At 44.2% G+C, this 20,862-nt stretch overlaps 1 protein-coding gene across 3 annotated transcripts in view; it reads left to right on the forward strand.

Moving 5' to 3' along the window:
• The first annotated feature begins 12,123 nt into the window (after positions 1–12,123).
• LOC132883253 (CD209 antigen-like protein C) overlaps positions 12,124–20,862 on the forward strand; it is a 14,175-nt gene continuing 5,436 nt past the window's right edge. The window contains exons 1-2 of one of the 3 annotated variants that reach the window (XM_060916633.1): positions 12,287–12,348; positions 20,533–20,629. Coding sequence is in view for 1 of the 3 variants with exons in the window: in XM_060916632.1 (XP_060772615.1) it covers positions 12,195–12,348 (154 nt within the window). In the remaining 2 variants the exon portion in view is untranslated. Of the gene's footprint in view, positions 12,349–20,532; positions 20,630–20,862 lie in introns of all 3 variants that reach the window. The other 2 variants (XM_060916634.1, XM_060916632.1) reach the window with 2 other exon arrangements.

Below are 20,862 nucleotides of genomic sequence, written 5' to 3' on the forward strand. Positions count from 1 at the left end.
AGTTTGCCTGACGTTGCCACAGCCATCAAATTGTTCTTGACTATACCCGTAACCATTGCAACCACAGAGAGGTCATTTTCCAAATTGAAATTAATTAAAACATACTTGCGAAGCACTATGTCGCAAGATAGACTGCGGGGTCTAGCCATCCTTTCCATAGAGAACAGGTGCGCTCGCAAGTTGGATTTAAATGGTGTGGTTAGGGATTTCGCTCATAGGTGCGCTAGAAGGAGTGCCCACATATACCGGTATGCGCATCCAAAGTTGTAGATGCTCTGTTTGGTCAGAGGTGGAAAAAGTAGGCGTACAGAAAAATTCTAGGCTAATGAGTGAAAAAGTACCTGATTTAAAATGGGATTTGAAAAAAAGTTACTTTTTATTATCTTTCTTCTCAATAATTCAATGTTTCTTTTTCTTGAATATTGTTCTCCATGACCACCAGCCATCATCCAACACATTGATCCAAGATAGGTTGGTTATGTAAAATAGTTAAAAAAAAAAACTGCACAAAAGGTAGCGTAATTTTCTTTAATTTCCGCCAGATTGTTTTATTATTGTGCTGCATTTCATTTTTACTCAGTAGGCCTTTTCAGGCCTGGTTCCATTGTAATTGAATAAGATACCTAGGTCAAAATTTACTTGAGTAAAATTAAAATGACTCATTTTTATATTACTCATAAAACTTCTCATAACAGTAACGTGAGTAAATGTTAGTTGCTTGCACCCCTGTGTTTGACAGATTTATTCTTTATGCAAACTTTTACTTAAACTTATGATGTATTTTATTTAACCATACTCTGGCTTTTAAAACAGTTTCATTTTTATTTTCCCAAACCTTATTGAACCTTATGTAATTATCATTATTAATGTTACTGTTATCGTTACTGCTTACTGAGCTGTATGAACTGTGAGCTTTGTCACGTCATACACCATTTTTATTGTTGTATTTATTTGTAATAAATAGATAGCCTACTCTGCTGGTGTACTGAATATGAATGAATTAACAAAACATCTAGGCCTATGGGTTAGGCAGTCCTATACGTGTTTAAATGGGCCTGGGCTGTCAGGGGCTGAGCCCTGGCGCTTTTTTCACACTTTTCAGCAATCAAAAGAGAGATATGCAGAGAGAGAGTGAGAGGGAGAGAGAGAGGGTGGCCTTGGGGGGGGGCCCACACTTTTAGTAGCTGCAGGGGGGCCCCTGTCATGGTCCTACCTGTGGGGTTCCTCTCTTCAGGTAACATCTCCACTCCTCTCCACTCAGCATTACCGGCCACGCCCGCATACACTTCCTCTTATTAACCCTCATTTGACTTTCAGTGGCTGTCATTGGCTGGTTCCTATCACCTGCTCCCTTCCCTGTGTATATTTAAACTGCAGTCCTCCCAAGCTTCAGTGTCAGATCGTCCTTCTAGGCGTCGACTCAGTCAACTCTTCAGTCCTGGTAACCTGACCCTGCATTTCTGTCCCTTATCTTGCTACCTGATCTGTGACTCTGTGTTCCAGCCTGTTCCCCACTCCTGCCTGTTGTGCTGTCCTGTCTGTCTGCTGAGGGACTGCTCGCTGGGAGACTGCCTGAACACCTAGTGCTGTCAGCTTACAGCCTCCCTACTCTGACAACACCTGATCCTGTCTGATCTCTGAAGCTAAGCAGGGTCAAGCCTGGTCAGTGCTTGGATGAGAGACTGCAGACATCACCACCATGCTCCCACCAGCTGTCCCTGCCTCTCAGTCCTCTTGCCACTGAACTACGCACATCCTCCCAACTCCCTTTCCCCTGTTATCAGTAAAACTCAACATTTAACTTGGGTCCTTGTCTGTTTCTCCTGACAGAATGATCTGACCATCATGGACCCAGCACCCTCCCTGACCAGCATGGTGACTGAGCCTGAAGTGACTGCCCTGCAGCGACTGGAACGTACAGAGGGTGAAATAAACCGGATGGCCGGCGACATTGCATCTCTGCTTCAGCTTGACTGCCAACAATGACAGCAGTTTAACCAGTAGCAATAACTATTGCAACAGCTACAGCAGCATCAGCTAACCCAGGTCCTGCAAGTTCTCACCACTCCATCCGCTCATGTTCCACCTGCTCTGGCTCCCAGTGACCCGGAACCAAAGATCGGTAATCTGGAACGTTTCAATGGTGACCCAAACCAGGTCCAACCAGCTGCCATATCCAGTTCTCTCTGCAGCCCAGGACCTTCTCGACGGAGGGAGCCAAGGTGGGGTATGTCATCACTCACCTGACTGGCTGGGCTTGGCTGTGGGGGACAGCTGAATTCGACCCCGGCCTGTGCCTTCGCTGAGGAGATGTTAAAGGTGTTCGACCTGGGCTTGTCAAGAACTAGGCATCACGAGCACTGATGAGTATCCGTCAGGGCAACCGGATGGTGGCAGACTACTCCATCGACTTCCGCACCCTGGCGAGGCGCAGTTCGTGGAACATGGTGGCGCTGGTGGACGCCTTCCTCCACAGTTTGGTGGACTACGTCAAGGACGAGCTCGTTTCCCATGAGCAACCCCCGACACTCGATGAGGCCATTGCCCTCGCCGTACGCATCGATCACCATATCCAGATCCGCAGACGAGAGAAGGGGCGTCCTAGTCAACCTGCCACCCGCACTCGGGGTGAGTCTTCTGCTGCCCAGTTCTCGCCTGTCACGCCCCAAAGCTGACATAATCAGTCTGAGCCCATGGAGATTGGCCATGCCTCCCTAACCCCCGAGGAGTGACAGCACCACCTAACCTCCATCCATAAACCCCTGCTTCAGCTTCCCGACACCGCTTGTGCCCTGGCCGCCCTGGTGGACTCTGGAGCCGAAGCTAACATCATGGACACAGAGCTCGCACGGCAGCTGGGTGTGGGGTGCCACCATCTTACTCCACCCATTCCTGTACGAGCGCTGGGTGGACATCGTCTCGGCACAGTTACACACATCACAGCCCCCGTGACAATGCTGCTGTCAGGAAACCACCAGGAGTCCATCCAATTCCACCTCCTACATTCACCCAGCCAACCACTCATCCTAGGGTACCCGTGGCTCCATCTACACAACCCCCAACTCGACTGGGAGACTGGCACCATACGAGAGTGGGGAAGGGGCTGCCATCAGACCTGCTTGAAGGGTGCCGTCCTGCCAACCAACCAGGAGACCACCAGCTCCACCCCCGACATATCTAAGGTTCCTGTCTGCTATCACCACCTGAGGGAGGTGTTCAACAAGTCCAAGGCCACGTCGTTGCCCCCACACCGACCATACGACTGCACCATCGACCTCCTGCCAGGCACCGCACCCCCTAAGGGCCGTCTCTACTCCCTGTCAGCCCCGGAGAGAAAGGCCATTGAGGACTACATAAACGACTCTCTGGCTGCCGGCCTAATCCGTCCATCGTCCTCTCCTGCTGGAGCTGAATTTTTCTTCGTGGAGAAGAAGGATGGTTCTCTTCGCCCATGCATAGATTACCGGGGCTTGAACGACATTACGGTTAAGAACTGCTACCCTCTGCCACTACTCTCCTCTGCCTTTGAACTACTGCAAGGGGCCACAGTGTTCACCAAGCTAGATCTCCGGAATGCTTACCATCTGGTGCGAGTGAGAGAAGGCGATGAGTGGAAGACTGCATTCAACACCCCGACGGGACACTATGAATATCTGGTCATGCCATTCGGTCTCACCAATGCCCCAGCAGTGTTCCAGGCACTGGTAAACGACATCCTCAGAGACATGCTCAACAAGTTCATTTTCGTTTACTTGGACGACATTTTGATCTTCTCTAAAACCCTGTCTGAACACTGTTCATATGGCGCCTGCCCTGTCGGCGACTTGCTACCTGTAGAGTGATCGTTTGTTTGTCAGTCTTGTTTCTCAAACACAGTTCATTGTTTAAACGTCAAAAATCACAAGCAACATGTTTGGACTTAAGGTGAACATATGTGTGCTACTGTGGTTTATTTTGTGGAGTGGATGTATCCGTTTTGGAATACAATGTCTCGGAGTGGCTGATACGGCCGCGGTTGTCTCCTACACTGTGGGAGAGTTGTGCAGCATTCGGGATACAATGATCAACGATGACTGTCCAAAATGGGATTTACCCCCGGAGATGAAACGGAGGAAAAGAGGCCGACGCAGTGGTGTAAAGGTTCGAAACAGACACATGAAGCACAAGCCTGTTCTCCCGTCTGTGATTATGGGAAACGTGCGCTCCATAGTCAACAAAGTTGATGAATTAGCGTTGCTGGTGAGGTATGACAGACTATACCGACAGTGCAGCCTTCTGTGCTTTACAGAAACTTGGCTTACGGATTGCATTACTACGGCTTATATGGAAATGGATGGATTTACAATGATCCGACATGATAGGGATCCTGAGAAGGCAGGCAAGAAATCGGGCGGTGGTGTCTGCCTGTACGTTAACAATCAGTGGTGTCATCCTGGACACATTACGGAAAAGCACAGAGTGTGTGACCCAAACATTGAACTACTGGCAGTGAGTTGCAGACCCTATTTCCTTCCACGGGAGTTTACGAATGTCATTGTAATCGTAACATACATCCCTCCATCTGCCAATGCTAAATTGGCAACTGACTCGATATCAAGAGTTGTTCATGAACTTCAGAGTCACACAACGGACGCTCTCGTTGTGATTAATGGTGATTTTAATCACTGTACCCTCTCCGCGTCGCTGCCCTCATTTAGGCAGTTTGTCAACTGCCCAACGAGGGGCGAAAAAACTATTGACCTTTTTTATGCAAATATTAAAGACAGCTACAAATCTACTGACCTCCCTCCACTTGGGACGTCGGACCATAATCTAGTGCTCCTTTCCTCCAAGTACACCACTTTGGCTCGTAGACAGCCTGTTTCTACAAAAACAGTGCATGTATGGTCAAAGGGGGCGTGTCAGGATTTGCAAGACTGTCTGGAGTGTACTGATTGGTCTGTTTTCTATGATGAAGACTCTAAAGAGGTGGATTGTGTGACTGACTGTGTTACTGATTATATTAAATTCTGTACGGATTTGCTTATCCCATGTAAAACTATAAAACTTTATTCTAACAATAAGCCATGGATTACTAAGGACATTAAGGATGCAATTAATGAAAAGAAAGCTGCCTTCATGAGTAAGAACAAGGACAGGATCAGAGTGGCACAAAAGAATGTAAAGGTTGCCATTAGGCAAGGAAAGAATAAATACAAGGACAGAGTTGAGAATAAACTACAGGAGTGTGACACCAAAGGTTTATGGAATGGACTTAAATCAATAACAGGGTTTGGTCCTGTCACTAGCAACCTGAATGGGGAAACATTCACACCTGATGAGGCTAACCTTTTTTATGCAAGATTTGATTGCACTGTGAACTCAACTGATCATCACATACCAGCGCATTACATTACACCTTTACAGGAGGAAGAGGGGCATCCATCTCTCTATCCTCCAGTAACCATTACTGTTGAGGAGGTACGCTCTCAGCTAAGAAAGCTCAATGTAAATAAGGCCCCTGGTCCAGATGGGATCATGCCACGTGTCCTTAAAGTATGTGCTGATCAGTTGTGTGATGTTTTACATTATTTGTTTACCTTGTCCTTGTCTGTCTCAAAAGTCCCTGCTATATGGAAAACATCCTGTATTGTACCAGTGCCTAAGAAACCCAATGCCAAGGCTCTTAAAGACTTGAGACCCATTGCCTTGACCTCCCATGTCATGAAGTGCTTTGAGAGGACAATACTGGGGCACCTGAGGGCACAGGTCAGTGCCTTTCAGGACCCGCTGCAATTTGCTTACCGGGAGGGTGTTGGTACGGATGATGCTCTTATTTATTTGTTGCACAGGGTGTACAGCCATTTGGAGACCTCTGCTGCTTCTGTGAGAATAATGTTTTTTGATTTTTCTAGTGCTTTTAATATCCTACAACCTCACATTTTAGCCAAAAAGCTTTATGGTTTTAATCTTCACAAATCCACTGTAGGTTGGATCACTGACTACCTCACAGGTAGACCGCAATATGTAAGAATACAAAATAGCACTTCTGAGACTATTAAGACAAACATAGGGGCACCACAAGGAACGGTTTTATCTCCTTTTTTATTTACTTTATACACCTCTGACTGCAGACACAGTAGCTCCTCTTGTCATCTTCAGAAATTTTCAGATGACTCTGCCTTGGTGGGATATATTAATAAAGACAATTATGCAATATACCAGGCAGAGGTGGATAGCTTTGTTAGCTGGTGTGAAGCTGCCCATCTTATTTTAAACGTTGACAAGTGCAAGGAGCTAATCATTGATTTCAGGAAAAAAAGAAATGTGCCAGTCACAATACTTATTAATGATCGCCCAGTAGATGTTGTGACATCATATAAATACCTTGGCATCCACCTTGATAACAAACTGGATTGGAAGATGAACAGTAATGTTATTTTTAAGAAGGCCCAGTCCAGACTATTTTTTCTTAGAAAGTTGAGATCTTTTGATTTGGGGAGACCAATCTTAAACACATTTTATCATGGAATTGTGGCAAGTGTTTTATTTTATGCTGTTGTATGCTGGGGAGGAAACATGACACTGGAGGACAGGAACAAATTAAATAAGCTTATTAAGAAAGCAGGGTCCATCACAGGCATATGTTTGAGTACAGTTGAGCAAATTCTAGAGGAGCGGGTGATGAGGAAGGTGAACAGTGTTATGTTGAAAGATGATCACCCACTGTACAGCCTATTTGTGAGGAGTGGTAGGAGTCAAAGGCTCCTTCTACCCAATTGCTCCACTGAACGGTTTAGGAGGTCTTTTATTCCTGCAGCGATAAGACTTCTTAACAAAACTGCTAAGTACTTTTAATCTTGTAAGTATTCAACTGCGCTTTTAATGGCAGTTTTAGAAAATTGCTGTGATTCTTTGGGAGTTTTATGATGAACTGTTTTTATTTTTTTATTTTTTATATTTTTATCTATTTATATTTCTCCTTTTATTTATGATGTGGTTGTCCTGTCTTACTGTTATGTGTTGTATGTATGGTCAGGTGGCATTCAATTTCCCCCTTGGGGATTAATAAAGTTCCTCAATCAATCAAAACACACCCACCATGTCCAGTTGGTCCTGCGCTGCCTGCTTGAGAATTTGTTGTTTGTGAAAGCTGAGAAGTTCGAGTTCCACGCTCAGTCTGTCTCGTTCCTGGGATATGTGGTTACCGAGGGCAGCATACAAATGGACCCTGCGAAGGTGTCGGCAGTGACGTCGTGGCCGGTCCCAGAGAGCCGTAAGAAGCTGCAGCAGTTCCTGGGGTTTGCCAACTTCTATAGGACGTTCATCCGGGGCTACAGCACCGTGGCAGCCCCACTCACCGCACTGACCAGCATCAAACAGCCCTTCCAATGGACGGCAGCAGCTGACAAAGCCTTCGAAACCCTCAAGGCCCGCTTCACTTCAGCTCCCATCCTCCGGATGCCTGACGCCAAGCGGCAGTTTGTGGTGGAGGTAGATGCTTTGGATGTGGGAGTCGGGGCTGTGCTTTCCCAGCAGGCAGCTGAGGATGGAAAAATGCATCCCTGTGCCTTCTACTCCCAAAGACTGACCCCAGCAGAGAGCAATTACGACATCGGCAATCGCGAGCTACTGGTGGTCAAGTTCGCCCTCGAGGAGTGGCGCCACTGGTTGGAGGGGTCTAAGGTTCCGTTTGTGGTCTGGACAGACCACAAAAACCTGGAATATATCCGGACAGCCAGGAGGCTAAACTCCTGCCAGCGCCGGTGGTCACTATTCTTCACCCGCTTCAACTTTGTCCTTTCCTACCGTCCTGGCTCCCGCAACATCAAACCGGATGCACTCTCCCGGATGTTTCAGAGGGATGAGGCTTCCAAGGAGGAATTAACACCCATCCTCCCAAGCCCCTGTGTCGTTGCTGCCCTGATCTGGGACATCGAGGAGCAGGTTCGAGAGGCCATCAGGGACCAGCCAGGCCCCAGCGCTTGCCCCTCCAACCGTCTCTATGTCCCAGCCGACCTGAGGTCTCAGGTGATTCAATGGGGACATGACTCCCACCTGGCCTGTCACTCCGGGGTCACACGCTCCCTCCATCTGCTGTCTCAGCGATTCTGGTGGCCGTCGATGAGGAGGGACATCCAGGATTTTATGAGAGCCTGCCCCACTTGCAACCAGCACAAGTCCCCCAGGCAGCCCCCAGCTGGGTTACTCCAGCCCCTGCCAGTACCCATGCATCCCTGGTCCCATGTCTCCCTGGACTTTGTTACTGGTCTTCCTCCATCGGAAGGTAATACAGTCGTCCTCACCATTGTGGACTGCTTCAGTAAGATGACCCACTTTGTGCCTCTCCCAAAACTGCCAACTGCTAAGGAGACTGCCCGGGTCATCTTAGAACATGTCTTCTGGGTCCATGGCCTGCCCAGGGATATCGTTTCCGACCGGGGCCCACAGTTCTCCGCCAGTTTCTGGAGGGAATTCTGCCACCTCCTCGGGGCCACTGCCAGTCTGTCATCCGGGTTTCACCCACAGTCTAATGGCCAAACTGAGCGCATGAATCAGGAACTGGAGAAGGCACTTAGGTGTGTGGCTTCGCGCAACCCCCATGCCTGGGCTCAACATCTGCTCTGGGTGGAATATGCCCACAACTCCCTCACCAGCTCTGCCACCGGACTCTCCCCCTTCCAGTGTGTGTATGGGTATCAACCACCTCTGTTTACCAGCCAGGAGGGAGAAGCCACCTGCTCATCTGCTCTCGCCTACGCCCACCGCTGCCGCCGCACGTGGGCCCAGGCCCACACCGCACTCCTGAAGTCCAGTACCAGCTATGCTATTGGGGCTAACCGGCGGAGGACCCCTGCACCCATTTACCATGTCGGCCAGAAGGTATGGTTGTTGGCTCGAGACCTACCACTACGGGTGGAGTCACGCAAATTGGCGCCTCGCTACATCGGACCCTTTCCCGTACAGAAGGTCATCAGTCCCACGGCAGTTCAGCTGCTGCTGCCCAAGACCATGAGGATACATCCCACCTTCCACGTCTCCAAACTCAAACCGGTGCACAAGAGCCCCCTGATCCCGGCAACACCACCGCCTCCTCCTCCACGCTTCATTGATGGTGGACCAGTCTACACGGTCTGGCGACTGCTCCGCTCGTGATGTAGGGGCATCCAATACTTGGTAGACTGGGAGGGTTATGGTCCTGAGGAGAGGGCATGGGTCCCTGCTGGAAGGATTCTGGATCCGGCCCTCATCGCCGACTTCCATCGACTACACCCTGACCAGCCCTCCATCCGACGGGGTCGACGTAGGGGTTCTCACTGTGTGGATCCCCTTCCGGACCCTGCCCCTGTTTCAGTGCCCGAGCCTGACACTGAACTGAATCCTGGGCGGGGGCCCTTGGATGACGAGTCTTCCGACAGTGAAGATGGTGCGGAGGCTATGGACACTGACCGGTCAGAGGAATTCTGACCCTCCACCGGGATTCCCCCTCCTCCCACCCGTCTTGGTGGATCTGTGGCTAGGGACTTCTGGAGCCGTCCCTTGAGGTGGGGGGTTCTGTCATGGTCCTACCTGTGGGGTTCCTCTCTTCAGGTAACATCTCCACTCAGCATTACCAGCCACGCCCACATACACTTCCTCTTAGTAACCCTCATTTGACTTTCAGTGGCTGTCATTGGCTGGTTCCTATCACCTGCTCCCTTCCCTGTGTATATTTAAACTGCAGTCCTCCCAAGCTTCAGTGTCAGATCATCCTTCTAGGCGTCGACTCAGTCAACTCTTCAGTCCTGGTAACCTGACCCTGCATTTCTGTCCCTTATCTTGCTACCTGATCTGTGACTCTGTGTTCCAGCCTGTTCCCCACTCCTGCCTGTTGTGCTGTCCTGTCTGTCTGCTGAGGGACTGCTCGCTGGGAGACTGCCTGAACACCTAGTGCTGTCAGCTTACAGCCTCCCTACTCTGACAACACCTGATCCTGTCTGATCTTTGCTGCTAAGCAGGGTCAAGCCTGGTCAGTGCTTGGATGGGAGACTGCAGACATCCCTGCCTCTCAGTCCTCCTGCCACTGAACTTCACCCATGCACATCCTCCCTTTCCCCTGTTATCAATAAAACTCAGCATTTAACTTGTGCTCTTGGGTCCTCGTCTGCTTCTCCTGACAGCCCCAAGTACTTGCGTTACGCCAGTGTACAGTATATATTCATTCGGCTTAATCCGTGTTTCAGTTAAACAAAGTACATTAAACTCCTGATCAGTAATGAGTTCATGAACCATTAGTGCTTTAGATGTAAGAGATCTAATATTTAATAGCCCCACACACCACATCATGCATGCGCATTCTGTGCTATGCACTTCCTGGTTCCTGAGTTGTTTGCGACAAGTCTTTTTTTTTCCCGCGAGTGTTGGCGTTAATAACTATATTTAAAAAAATTTCTACAAATAATTTTCCAGTACCATCTTCATTTGTATTGTACGGTCGCTTTCCTTTTTGTACTTTCCACTTTCGCTTTCCTTTTTCCGTTTTTTTTATTTTTCCAGAAGAATGCAGAGACCAGAAGCTTTCTTTTTCTTTTTTTCTCCTTCTGCGTAAAAAACAAACTGAGGCCATTCTATTGTACATATGAACTCCGTTACTGTATGAGGTGAAAACAAACAGAAAAACTAACACATTTTCATTCTCACTCAGTCTTTTATAACGGAAAAGTCACAGATATCGTGTATTCCCACCTGACTGCGTTTAACAGAATGCTATGGAGCACAAATCATGTGAGACCTGACACGACGTATAATTCACAAGGCGAGGAGTCCATTGCTGTGAAAAGCCCAAGCTGAGACATTAGCGAGTTAGTAACATGGCACAAATTGAGCTGCATCATGTCTCTGTTGAGAGAGTTCTCTTCCTGTTTCTGAAGATTTGTTTTGTTCAAGTAAAGGTTATTTATAACAGTTTTGCTTATACCACCATATCCACTGACTTGCTCAAGTGGACAACCATGACCCCTCGATCTACAGTTCCCACATAACCATCCTAGTTGCTTTGTATATCCACCATCATGGCGGACGCTCATGACGTAGCACATTTAGATCACGTGGTTGCAAGTCATCTATATCATGATATGTGCAAGCTGTCAAATGCTAAAGCACTATTTTGTTGTGCTATTTTTTTCCTTACTTATTGATTTATTTTTCAAATGTAATGTGTCATAGAGAATAGCCCAATCAATTCAGTTTGAAACCAGATAACGGCTGTCAAAATGTCTACAACACTTGTCATGCATCATCATCAAAACAGAGACAAGCACTTTCACTCTGTACAGAAGACAAGAATTTTAGTAAACAGATCAAAAGTGTGAATGAGTCAGTGATTACTTCCAAATCCAGGACAAGTGAGAACTCATTTCTTATTTTAAACTCAGAATTCTTTACAATTTATCAGTAGTTTTTTCATCAGTAGATTAGGTTATAAATGTACAAGTAGGTGAGTCATCTTTCAATGGATTTGGAATGAAATCTTTAAATGTAATTTTCTCCTTTTTTCACTTTTGGTTGTTACCAGATTTTAAAAAGCCACAGAAATGCTGTTCAGTTTCACTAATATTTGAGTGACTTCCTTGTTTAACTGCACTTCTCAGCTATGACTTCCCTACTAGGCTGCAATCTAAGTGACTCAACACAATCAAAGTTTTACAGCAAACAGACTGTGTGTGTGTGTTTTCAGTATTTCATAGAAACGTCTGGTATTGTTTCTGCAGCCAGAAATGCCTTGTTGATGAGAGAGAGCAATTGAGAATGGCCAGACTGGTTCGAACTGACAGAAAACTGACAGTGACTCAGAGGACCAATCTGTACAATTGTGATGAGCGGAAAAGCATCTCAGAATGCACAACACATCGAACCTTGAGGTGGATGGGCTACGAGAGCAGAAGACCACGTTCAGGTTCCACTTCTGTCAGCCAAGAGCAGAAAACTGAGGCTGTAGATGGCACAGGCTCACCCAAACTGGATCTTTGAAGACTGGAAAAATGCAGCCTCATGTGATCATTGCTTCACACTCTTATGTCCCACAGTGTTAATCACAACACTTACTTCCCTGTTAAACACTTTACACAGAGGCGACTTCTCCATTTAACCACATTAAACCAGTAACATCTGACAGAGAGAAGACCAATGACACTGTGAGTTAGGGTTTTAGAACACGAGTCTTTTATAGATCCGAGATGTCTCAGGCTATTTCTGAATATATCAACTACTCTAAGCAGAGAGGGGAGTGCATCGAGAAGGTGGTGGAACGCTACGAGAGCACAGACACTGTTATACTTCACAACTGTAAAACAGAGACGAAGGATGCCAACGTGAATGCTCAACACAAAGGTACAAATTTTCAATTCAAGTCAATTCCAGTTACATTTGTGTCATGATTCTTTTCACAGTACACATTGTCACAAAGCAGCTTGACAAAAATTCAGATGTAGATTTGAATCCTTGTGACGGGTGAGGAAAAACTCCCTGAGAGGAACGAGAAACAAAAAGGTATAGGTTATAAAGTTGTGTGATGTGTTCAATTTTAAAGGTTCAACAATGGCATAAGATTTAAACAAAAATCAGTGATAGAAAAGAAGTGAATGAATTACACAGATTCAGTGCATTACTAAATCTTACAGCAACAAATCTGTGATTTTTACACAAAAAGTAAAACATTAGAATGATTGAATTCTCTACTGGTTATTTATTTATTTATTTATTTATTTGTCAGAGCTCAGAAATGTTCTTGTTGCATTTTTCCAGTTCAGTGCCAGTCTTTATGAAGGCTGACATAAGTGCATATACCTCATGAGAGTTCAGTTCCTGGTTACAAACATTTAAAGTTGTCAGAATTTGGGACTTTTCACACGTTGCAGTTCCTCTCTTCCACCACTAGATGTACCCATTTTGCCCATTTGTGTCTATTTTGCTTGCTTACATCTGTTTTGAGTTAGCATGGAGGTACTGTATATATTGTGTGCCTAGCCTAGTACTCCTTGGTGAGTTCTACGATCTGTTGTCAAAAAGTCAAAGTCCTTCCTGCGCCATGTGGCGGCACTGATCTCCGTAGCCCTCGGCCTCTCACATAGCTAGGGTTACAGTGGGGGGCTAGTCCTCTGGTAACCACAAGAGTTTAACTCTCCACTCGCATCTGTACTGCAGCATGCCTTGCCAGATGGTAGTAGGTACCATTTTTATGATGGTCTTTGGTATGAGCCGAGCGTGAATAGACGTCCCGATCGAGAGGCAGACACACTAACCACTAGGCCACTAGCCGGTACACGATCTGTTGTGCTCCTGAGTATATTAGTCTTAAGTTTCAGACCTTTTGACTGCTATTTTTTGACAGTGTGTCTTAGTTTCTTAGTATTCCTTTTTTCTGCTCTCAGTTTTTGGAATCTCTGCCCAAATAATAAGCCAATAATTACGTAAATGTGTTCCCCTAGCTCGCTCATTTCACCCCCCCCCCCCCCCCCCCCCAAATCATGCAGTCAGGATTATTTCAACTGTTATCCACAATGCCAAGTGGGTAATGTTTTCCCTGAAAGTGGGTGTGCACAGAGAGAGAGAGAGAGAGAGAGAGACTGTCTCTCTGCATGCATGCACGCACACACCAGGGCTTTACATTAACTTTTTTGCTCACCGGCCACTATGGCTAGTGGTTTTCCCGAGTCACTAGCCATTCAGCCTTTTCACTAACCACAATTTTGTTGCCAGGAAATCGCAGTTTTTTCTTCACCATGATACGTTAAAGTTCGGAAGATCTAGATTTAATTATGAATGGCAGTGTATAATGTATCTCTACAGTAGCACTCAAGTATTCAGTGCTGTTAAGGTAGCTCCCTATATGAAAACATGCAACCAATTCAGACAAAAATATAAACAGAGTATTCTGTTTATTGAACTCAAATTCAAGCCCCTTACAATATGAAATATCGTATAATATGAAAAATAACATTCAGTACAACTGAACTGATTCTAATATTAAAAGTCCAATTCAAAACATTTATCATTGAAAAACATTTGATATTTTGATATGCAAGTATTATGTGTATTATCAGCCCTGTGATGACCTGGCGACTTGTCCAGGGTGTACCCTGCCTTTCGCCCGTAGTCAGCTGGGATAGGCTCCAGCTTGCCTGCGACCCTGTAGAAGGATAAAGCGGCTAGAGATAATGAGATGAGATGAGATGAGATGAGATGTGTATTATCAAGTATTATTATGTATATTATGTATTATCTATTAATAGTGTGTGTGTGTTTGTGTGTGTGTGAACATGTGTAGAGAGAGAAATTAAATTTCCTCATTACATTCATCATCAGATGAGTCTGAATGGTCCATGAAAAATGGTCTTCGTGATCTGAGGCTTCCAGCAGGCCATAAGTTGATAGCTGGGGCGGATCAACTTCTTTCCAATCGCGTGAATGTTTCTAAACAGCAGCTCCATCCTCTCCAGCTCAGCCGACTTCATGACAGTCAGGGACTGAAAGCAATGCTGTCCTGTAGTGAACCAGCCCTCTTCGCCTGTTTTGATGTTATAGTACCGATGTGTGCATTTGACTTTTCGTGGTCCTTTATAGTTTTGAGTTTAAAATTACTGGTGCCTATCTTTGCCAGACTTTCTTCAGTCTTCGCAGTACATGGTATTTTCGGTTTTGCTATGAACTAGCCAATCTCACCCGAACTTCCATTTGTCATTGAACTGTCTTATCTTCCTATTAGCGTCTTGTTCATCTCCATGGCCGCAGCCAGCTCTGAGACCCCCCCGGGGTCCGGACCTTGGTCATTTTTAAGAGCTGAAAATACATTTGTATGCTAAACATTCAACTGGATAAAAAAAATAAAGAATAACATTAAAATGTCACCGTAAAAAGTGCATTGTTAATGATGTTAAACGTTGATTCTGTCTCTGTTTGGTGCGCACAGCTCTGAGACCAAGAACACAAAAGAGAATGAGCATACGTGCGACTCGGGGGAGGAACGCAGTGCAGGAGACACGGGGTTTCCATGGTAACCATCAGCGCACTTTCATGAAGCTGTTAAATTTACATTTCCCAACTTCATAGTCAGCTGGGTTAGGCTCCAGCTTGCCTGCGACCCTGTAGAACAGGATAAAGTGGCTAGAGATAATGAGATGAGATGAGATGAAAAAATAAATATGTTATTTCCCAGCTTAAGGTCGGTCCATATCGTGAAATACTGTGACCTCAGCCCAGAGGCCTCGGTCAGTATTTTCAAGACCTCGGTCACGGTATTTCACGATACGGACCCCCCCCAGCTGGTAAATAATACACACACACACGATGGTACTGTTCCGTCCCGGGTTATGAGAGATGTGTTACACTGATTCTGACAACATGATGACATCGTGGCTACAGCCTACAAAAAAAAAACACCTTTACGAATGAGTAGGTACACCTTTTCGACCAACAGGGAACAGGTTCTTGAACCAAGTCCATTCAGGATTCTTTGAACAAGAACAGAATCCGTTCTCTGTGGGTCGAAAAGGGGTAACGTCCCAGTTCGGTTATAGTAAACATAGGCACTAATGGAACACTGCTCAGCCAATCAAATTAGTGAGTCTGTATATTACTGAACTATTGTATAATTAGTTAATTAGCTGATTATAGCTGAACCAGGGGAAAATGGTGCATTCCAGGACCACATTCAGGAACCTGTGGTGTAATGTGAATGTGGCCATGTTTTGCCTCTCGTGGCTTTCCATATAGGATGCGCCATCAAAACCCTATATTCAATATCTTGAAAGAGGCTCAAGAGGAGCTCATATGCCTCTCTGAGCAGATCGGGTTTACTTTTCAGGTTAACTCTGGACTACATGCGAAGCAGCGCAGTTGTAGCCTGCCTTGTTTGTGATGTTAAAAATAAATCATTCGATAAGCCAAAGCAATAGAGTGGAAAGTTTCAACTTATGTTTGCCTTGGATAACTTTGCCTAAAACATGGTGGTGTATACTGATTTTTTTTCCCAGAATGTTTTTTGTGTGTGTAGGTGTAACGGATGCCAGATTGTTAATGTATCTCAGATCCATAGGCTGCATGGTTAAGGTATCTTTTGTCCTCATTGCTTGGGCCAGATCAAACCATTAAACAAGCTTAAATTATTCTTACTCTTGCCACATACATGATTTTTTTTTTCAAAACTGACGATATTCAGTTCAAACACCATTAAAAGTAATTTCAGGAATAGATCTCTTGTGTGATGTGTAATTCACCCTCTTATTTAAATATGGCGAACATTTTTCGGCATGCGCTTTGCCAGACCCTCCAGGATTACATCAACGCAAATTCAACCAATCCCCGTGAATTCAGGGCGGTGTTGCAATTATATCCAATCACTGCAACTTTCCCGCAAATTTGACCAGTCGTTGGCATCGTCTTGAGGTGACGTCGACAAACTACCTTCCGCCTTACTTCCGTGTATACGTTCAAGAGAAGCAACATGTGCGTAGTGTTGCCAGATTGGGCGGTTTAAAGTGCATTTTGGCGGGTTTTGAACATAGTTTAGGCTGGAAACCGTCAGCAGTATCTGGCAACACTGCATGTGCGAGTCAGTGTTTCTGTAGGCTTAAATTCTGTTACTGAAAGTGTGTTATGTTTACAGTGAAGGACTGTGTGCACTTTACATTATTTTTTATTTAATACAAGAAATTAATGGATGCCAACATTTTTGCCAAAATGGTATTTTATTTTGCATTGTTTAGGCAGCTTCAGCATCATACTGTGAGATTCTGTTCAAATTGTTTTTTTTTCTTCTATGAAGCCTGAGCCATTTATTTTATTAGTTTATAATTATTGTTTAATTTAATCTTCAGGAGAGACTGCCTGCACACAGTACTAGTATTAATAGTTTTTTTTTTCTTACATGAAAGCTGAGGCATTTATATTATATTTTAAGGTAACTTCATGTTGTGCTGTGAGGTTCTATGCACTTTAACTTTTGAACCAACAGGTGCATTTGGATAAGTAAAGCCTATTTTTCTGCATTTTTGTAGTCCTGATAATCTTTTATATTGGTAAAGATGTTTATAGGACCATTTCTCAGTGTCTTTGTTTTTTTAATCAATAGTTTTTCAGTAATAACTTAATATTTAACATATCACTCAATTTTAATCACAAAAAGAGAAAATCGCAACAATTTCTTGCAACGTTCACTTCCTCCCGCAATGTAATCGCAACAAAAACCTAAAAAACACTGCAACTTTCAGTGCAATTTTTTGGAAAAAAACCCTGCAACATCAGACATTTTAGCCCGCAACAATCACAAAAAAGGCCCGCGAAATCCTGGGGGGACTGCTTTGCGCATCACGGACCTCGGTGATTTTAAAATGCTGCTCCGGCCCTGCTCATCTCTGCCCCTTTTCCCCTGAGCAGCAGGGTTTGAAACTCCAGCTATATGCCGCCACATAGTGCGCTTGTCAGTCGTCAGCAACTTTGTTGATTCGTTCATTAACCGCAGGTTACCGTATCATTGATTTTATCTGAGACGTTCTAAACAATTCTCACATGTTGTCAGAATGTTTTTGCAGGTGCTCATGGGAGTTGTAGGCGCATAATATTACATTGCAATGCGTTTATTATATCAGATGCCTTCAGAGAAAACTACAATTAAAATATATTGTCATACCACAGAATAAACCACCCGCCAAAGTGGCTAGTGGGACTGAAATCATTACCCGCAAAAGCTGAATTTTACCCACATTTGGCGGGTGGGTGGGTGCTAATGTAAAGCCCTGGCACACACACACAATATAAGAGGTGCAGAAATGTGTCTCATTTATGACACTAAATTAGTTAATCATTCACCTAATGGAGGTAAATTTGATTAACATGTAGCAATATCAATGTGACATTCAATACCCATACGTAATTCCATAACACAGGGCTTTTCAAAGTGTGGGGCGCGCCTCCCCTAGGGGGCGCCAGAGTTCTTCAGGGGGGCGCAAAGTGAGGAAAAATAAACCAGAATAAGTTACTATTGCGGACATTTAGCGAACTTCAGCTAGCCTTTGCCAGAGACAAAATAGATCGATTTTTAGTACCTAAAGCTACAGTGAGTGAGGAGACAGAGTCTGGGCCAAGCAAAAAAAGAAGGAAGTATGACCACGATTATTTAAAGTTTGGATTTTCATGGACTGGAGCTGAAGATGCTCCACTGCCACAGTGTGTTGTCTGCCAAGAGGTGCTAGCTAACGATGCTATGAGATGTTTAAAATGTGTAAAACAAGATGTTTTTAAAAAAAGCACAGATGTTTAAAATGTGTAAAAAAAAAGATGTTTTAAAAAAGCACAGATGTTTAAAATGTGTAAAAAAAAGATGTTTTAAAAAGCACAGATGTTTAAAATGTGTAAAAAAAGATGTTTTAAAAAGCATAGATGTTTAAAATGTGTAAAAAAAAAGAGGTTTTAAAAACACAGATGTTTAAAATGTGTAAAAAAAAGATGTTTTAAAAAGCACAGATGTTTAAAATGTGTAAAACAAGATTTGTTTTTAAAAAAAGCACAGACGTTTAAAATGTGTAAAAAAAGATGTTTTAAAAAAGCACAGATGTTTAAAATGTGTAAAAAAGATGTTTTAAAAAGCACAGATGTTTAAAATGTGTAAAAAATGTTTTAAAAAGCACAGATATTTAAAATGTGTAAAAAAAGATGTTTTAAAAAGCACAGATGTTTAAAATGTGTAAAAAAGATGTTTTAAAAAGCACAGATGTTTAAAATGTGTAAAAAAGAGATGTTTTAAAAAGCACAGATGTTTAAAATGTATAAAAAAGAGGTTTTAAAAAAGGTCATATGTTTTAAATGTGTAAAAAAAGATGTTTTCAAAAAGCACAGATGTTTAAAATGTGTAAAAGAAAAAAATTAAAATGTGTACAACAACCATTTTTTAAAAATACAAATGGAACATTAAGTATAGCAACAACAAAAATTGTAAGGGGGGGGGGCGCTGTTGTTTATTTGCTCTCTGAGGGGGGGGGGGGGGGGGGGGTGACTCTCCCACACTTTGAAGACCCCTGCCATAACATATTGAAAGATATTCATAATGTTTTTTGTATGTTTATTTAATAATTAATTCGATGTACTTGCAATGTACAGGAAAAAGAATTGAACAGCAGCAGATTCAACACCAGTTTTCCCCGTTGACTGTGAGAGTCCCTTTGAGGCACATGCACATTCTGTGTATTCAGAGGTCAGCAAGTCACTCTTTGTTTTGAACGAATGATCCGGGTTTCTTGTAAATTCCGAGCAAACTGAAGGACTACTTGCAGGGCCGCTGACAGCTTTGGCTGGGCCCAGGACAAAATGCTCTGAATGGGCCCCCCCTAACAACCCCCCCACCCCCCCACCCCGGGCCAACCCACACACACACACACACACACACACCTCTCTTATCCCAGTCTCTACTCACTCCAACCCTTAAATGACAGGTATTCAAAAACCATTCAACTGGTCAACAACCATTTCATTGTGTCCAGTGTGAAAAGCAGAGAAGAACACACCGCTCGAGAAATGGCGGGATATGATTGCGGGCTAATGTGAATATTCTTAGCTTCAATCAGATTTATGAAACACAATGTTATTAAGCCGTTGTGGTTATGAAATGATTCAATGCCCTGTGCGTTTGATATGGTGTTCAGTGTGACTTGCTCTCCCCTCTTTTGTAACATGAATTGCGTGCCGCGCGTGCCTTGGTTGGGGTTACTTTACGGGGCTGGAAAAAGTTCGCTGTGTCTTACCTGGCTCAGCTGCCCCACTGCCTTTGCTAGTACCTGCTGCATCATCCGAATCTTTTTGAAAATATTTATGCAGTGAGCCCCTGAGTCTCTTGGTTTCTTCCTCTCTTTTTCTCTTTTCTTTTCTTTTCTGTGCTCCTGACTTGTGCATGTTGGCAAATGGCACGCACGCTGATTGTCGAAGCGCTATGATCGAACGATGTCGTTTTTTTCCCCTTAATCAAAGAGTCAGACCAAACCATTTTTGCATTAGGGGTGGTAGGGGGTTCTTGACGCCTTTTTCAAAGACAATAAAGGCAAAAGATCTAGAAATCATTTACTGAATGCAAATATAGCACATTTCTCCCCCAAATCAACACATTTTGAAATGAAATAAAATAATCGCAACTTCATGAGAGCCCAGTTCTGGGCCCTCCCCATTCCTGGGCCCGGGACAACATACCCGTTTGTCCCCCCCTGTCGGCGGGCCTGACTACTTGGGCTACGATGTTGTTCGGGAAAACCACGTTAGCTTGATGATGGATCTTAAGAGGTAATTTAAGACTCTCTTGACCTTAAGAGGCTTTCGGGAAACCCACCCCTGATTAGCCAGGACGTGTTGATTGATTTTCGAGAGCAGTACTGCTGATCGTACTATTAATGCTCGTTCTAATACTTTGTCATCTTTATAGGACCTCCTTTATCGAGACTTGTATTGCAGACAGTGTGTAATTATCGATACTGAAATTTTCTGTAAGGAAAGATTTCCCACACTTTGTGTCTTTTTTTTTTTTTTTTTACACAGGAAAATCTTTAGAATAGAATGCTTTTATCTCACTAACAGGAAGAGAAAGAAAAAAGAGAGGCTGGTGAAGGAATGCTTGTTTTATGGCTGCTACAGTGTAAGTGAGAACAGGAAGTTAGTCATTTTGTGGACAATTAAACATCACTATAAATGGATAAATTGTAATATTTGGCAAATTCCTGTGTATAAGCGGAATAAAACACTAAAGGATAATTCAGTCTTCACAGTTGAGTAATCCTCTTTGTGCTGCACCACACTGCATGACCCAGTCATTGATTATTTTGTTATAACACCACACCTCCAAGTGTTTTATTCTGTATAATAAATGCG

Source organism: Neoarius graeffei, chromosome 3 (genome assembly GCF_027579695.1).
Source record: "Neoarius graeffei isolate fNeoGra1 chromosome 3, fNeoGra1.pri, whole genome shotgun sequence".
NCBI lineage: Eukaryota > Metazoa > Chordata > Actinopteri > Siluriformes > Ariidae > Neoarius > Neoarius graeffei.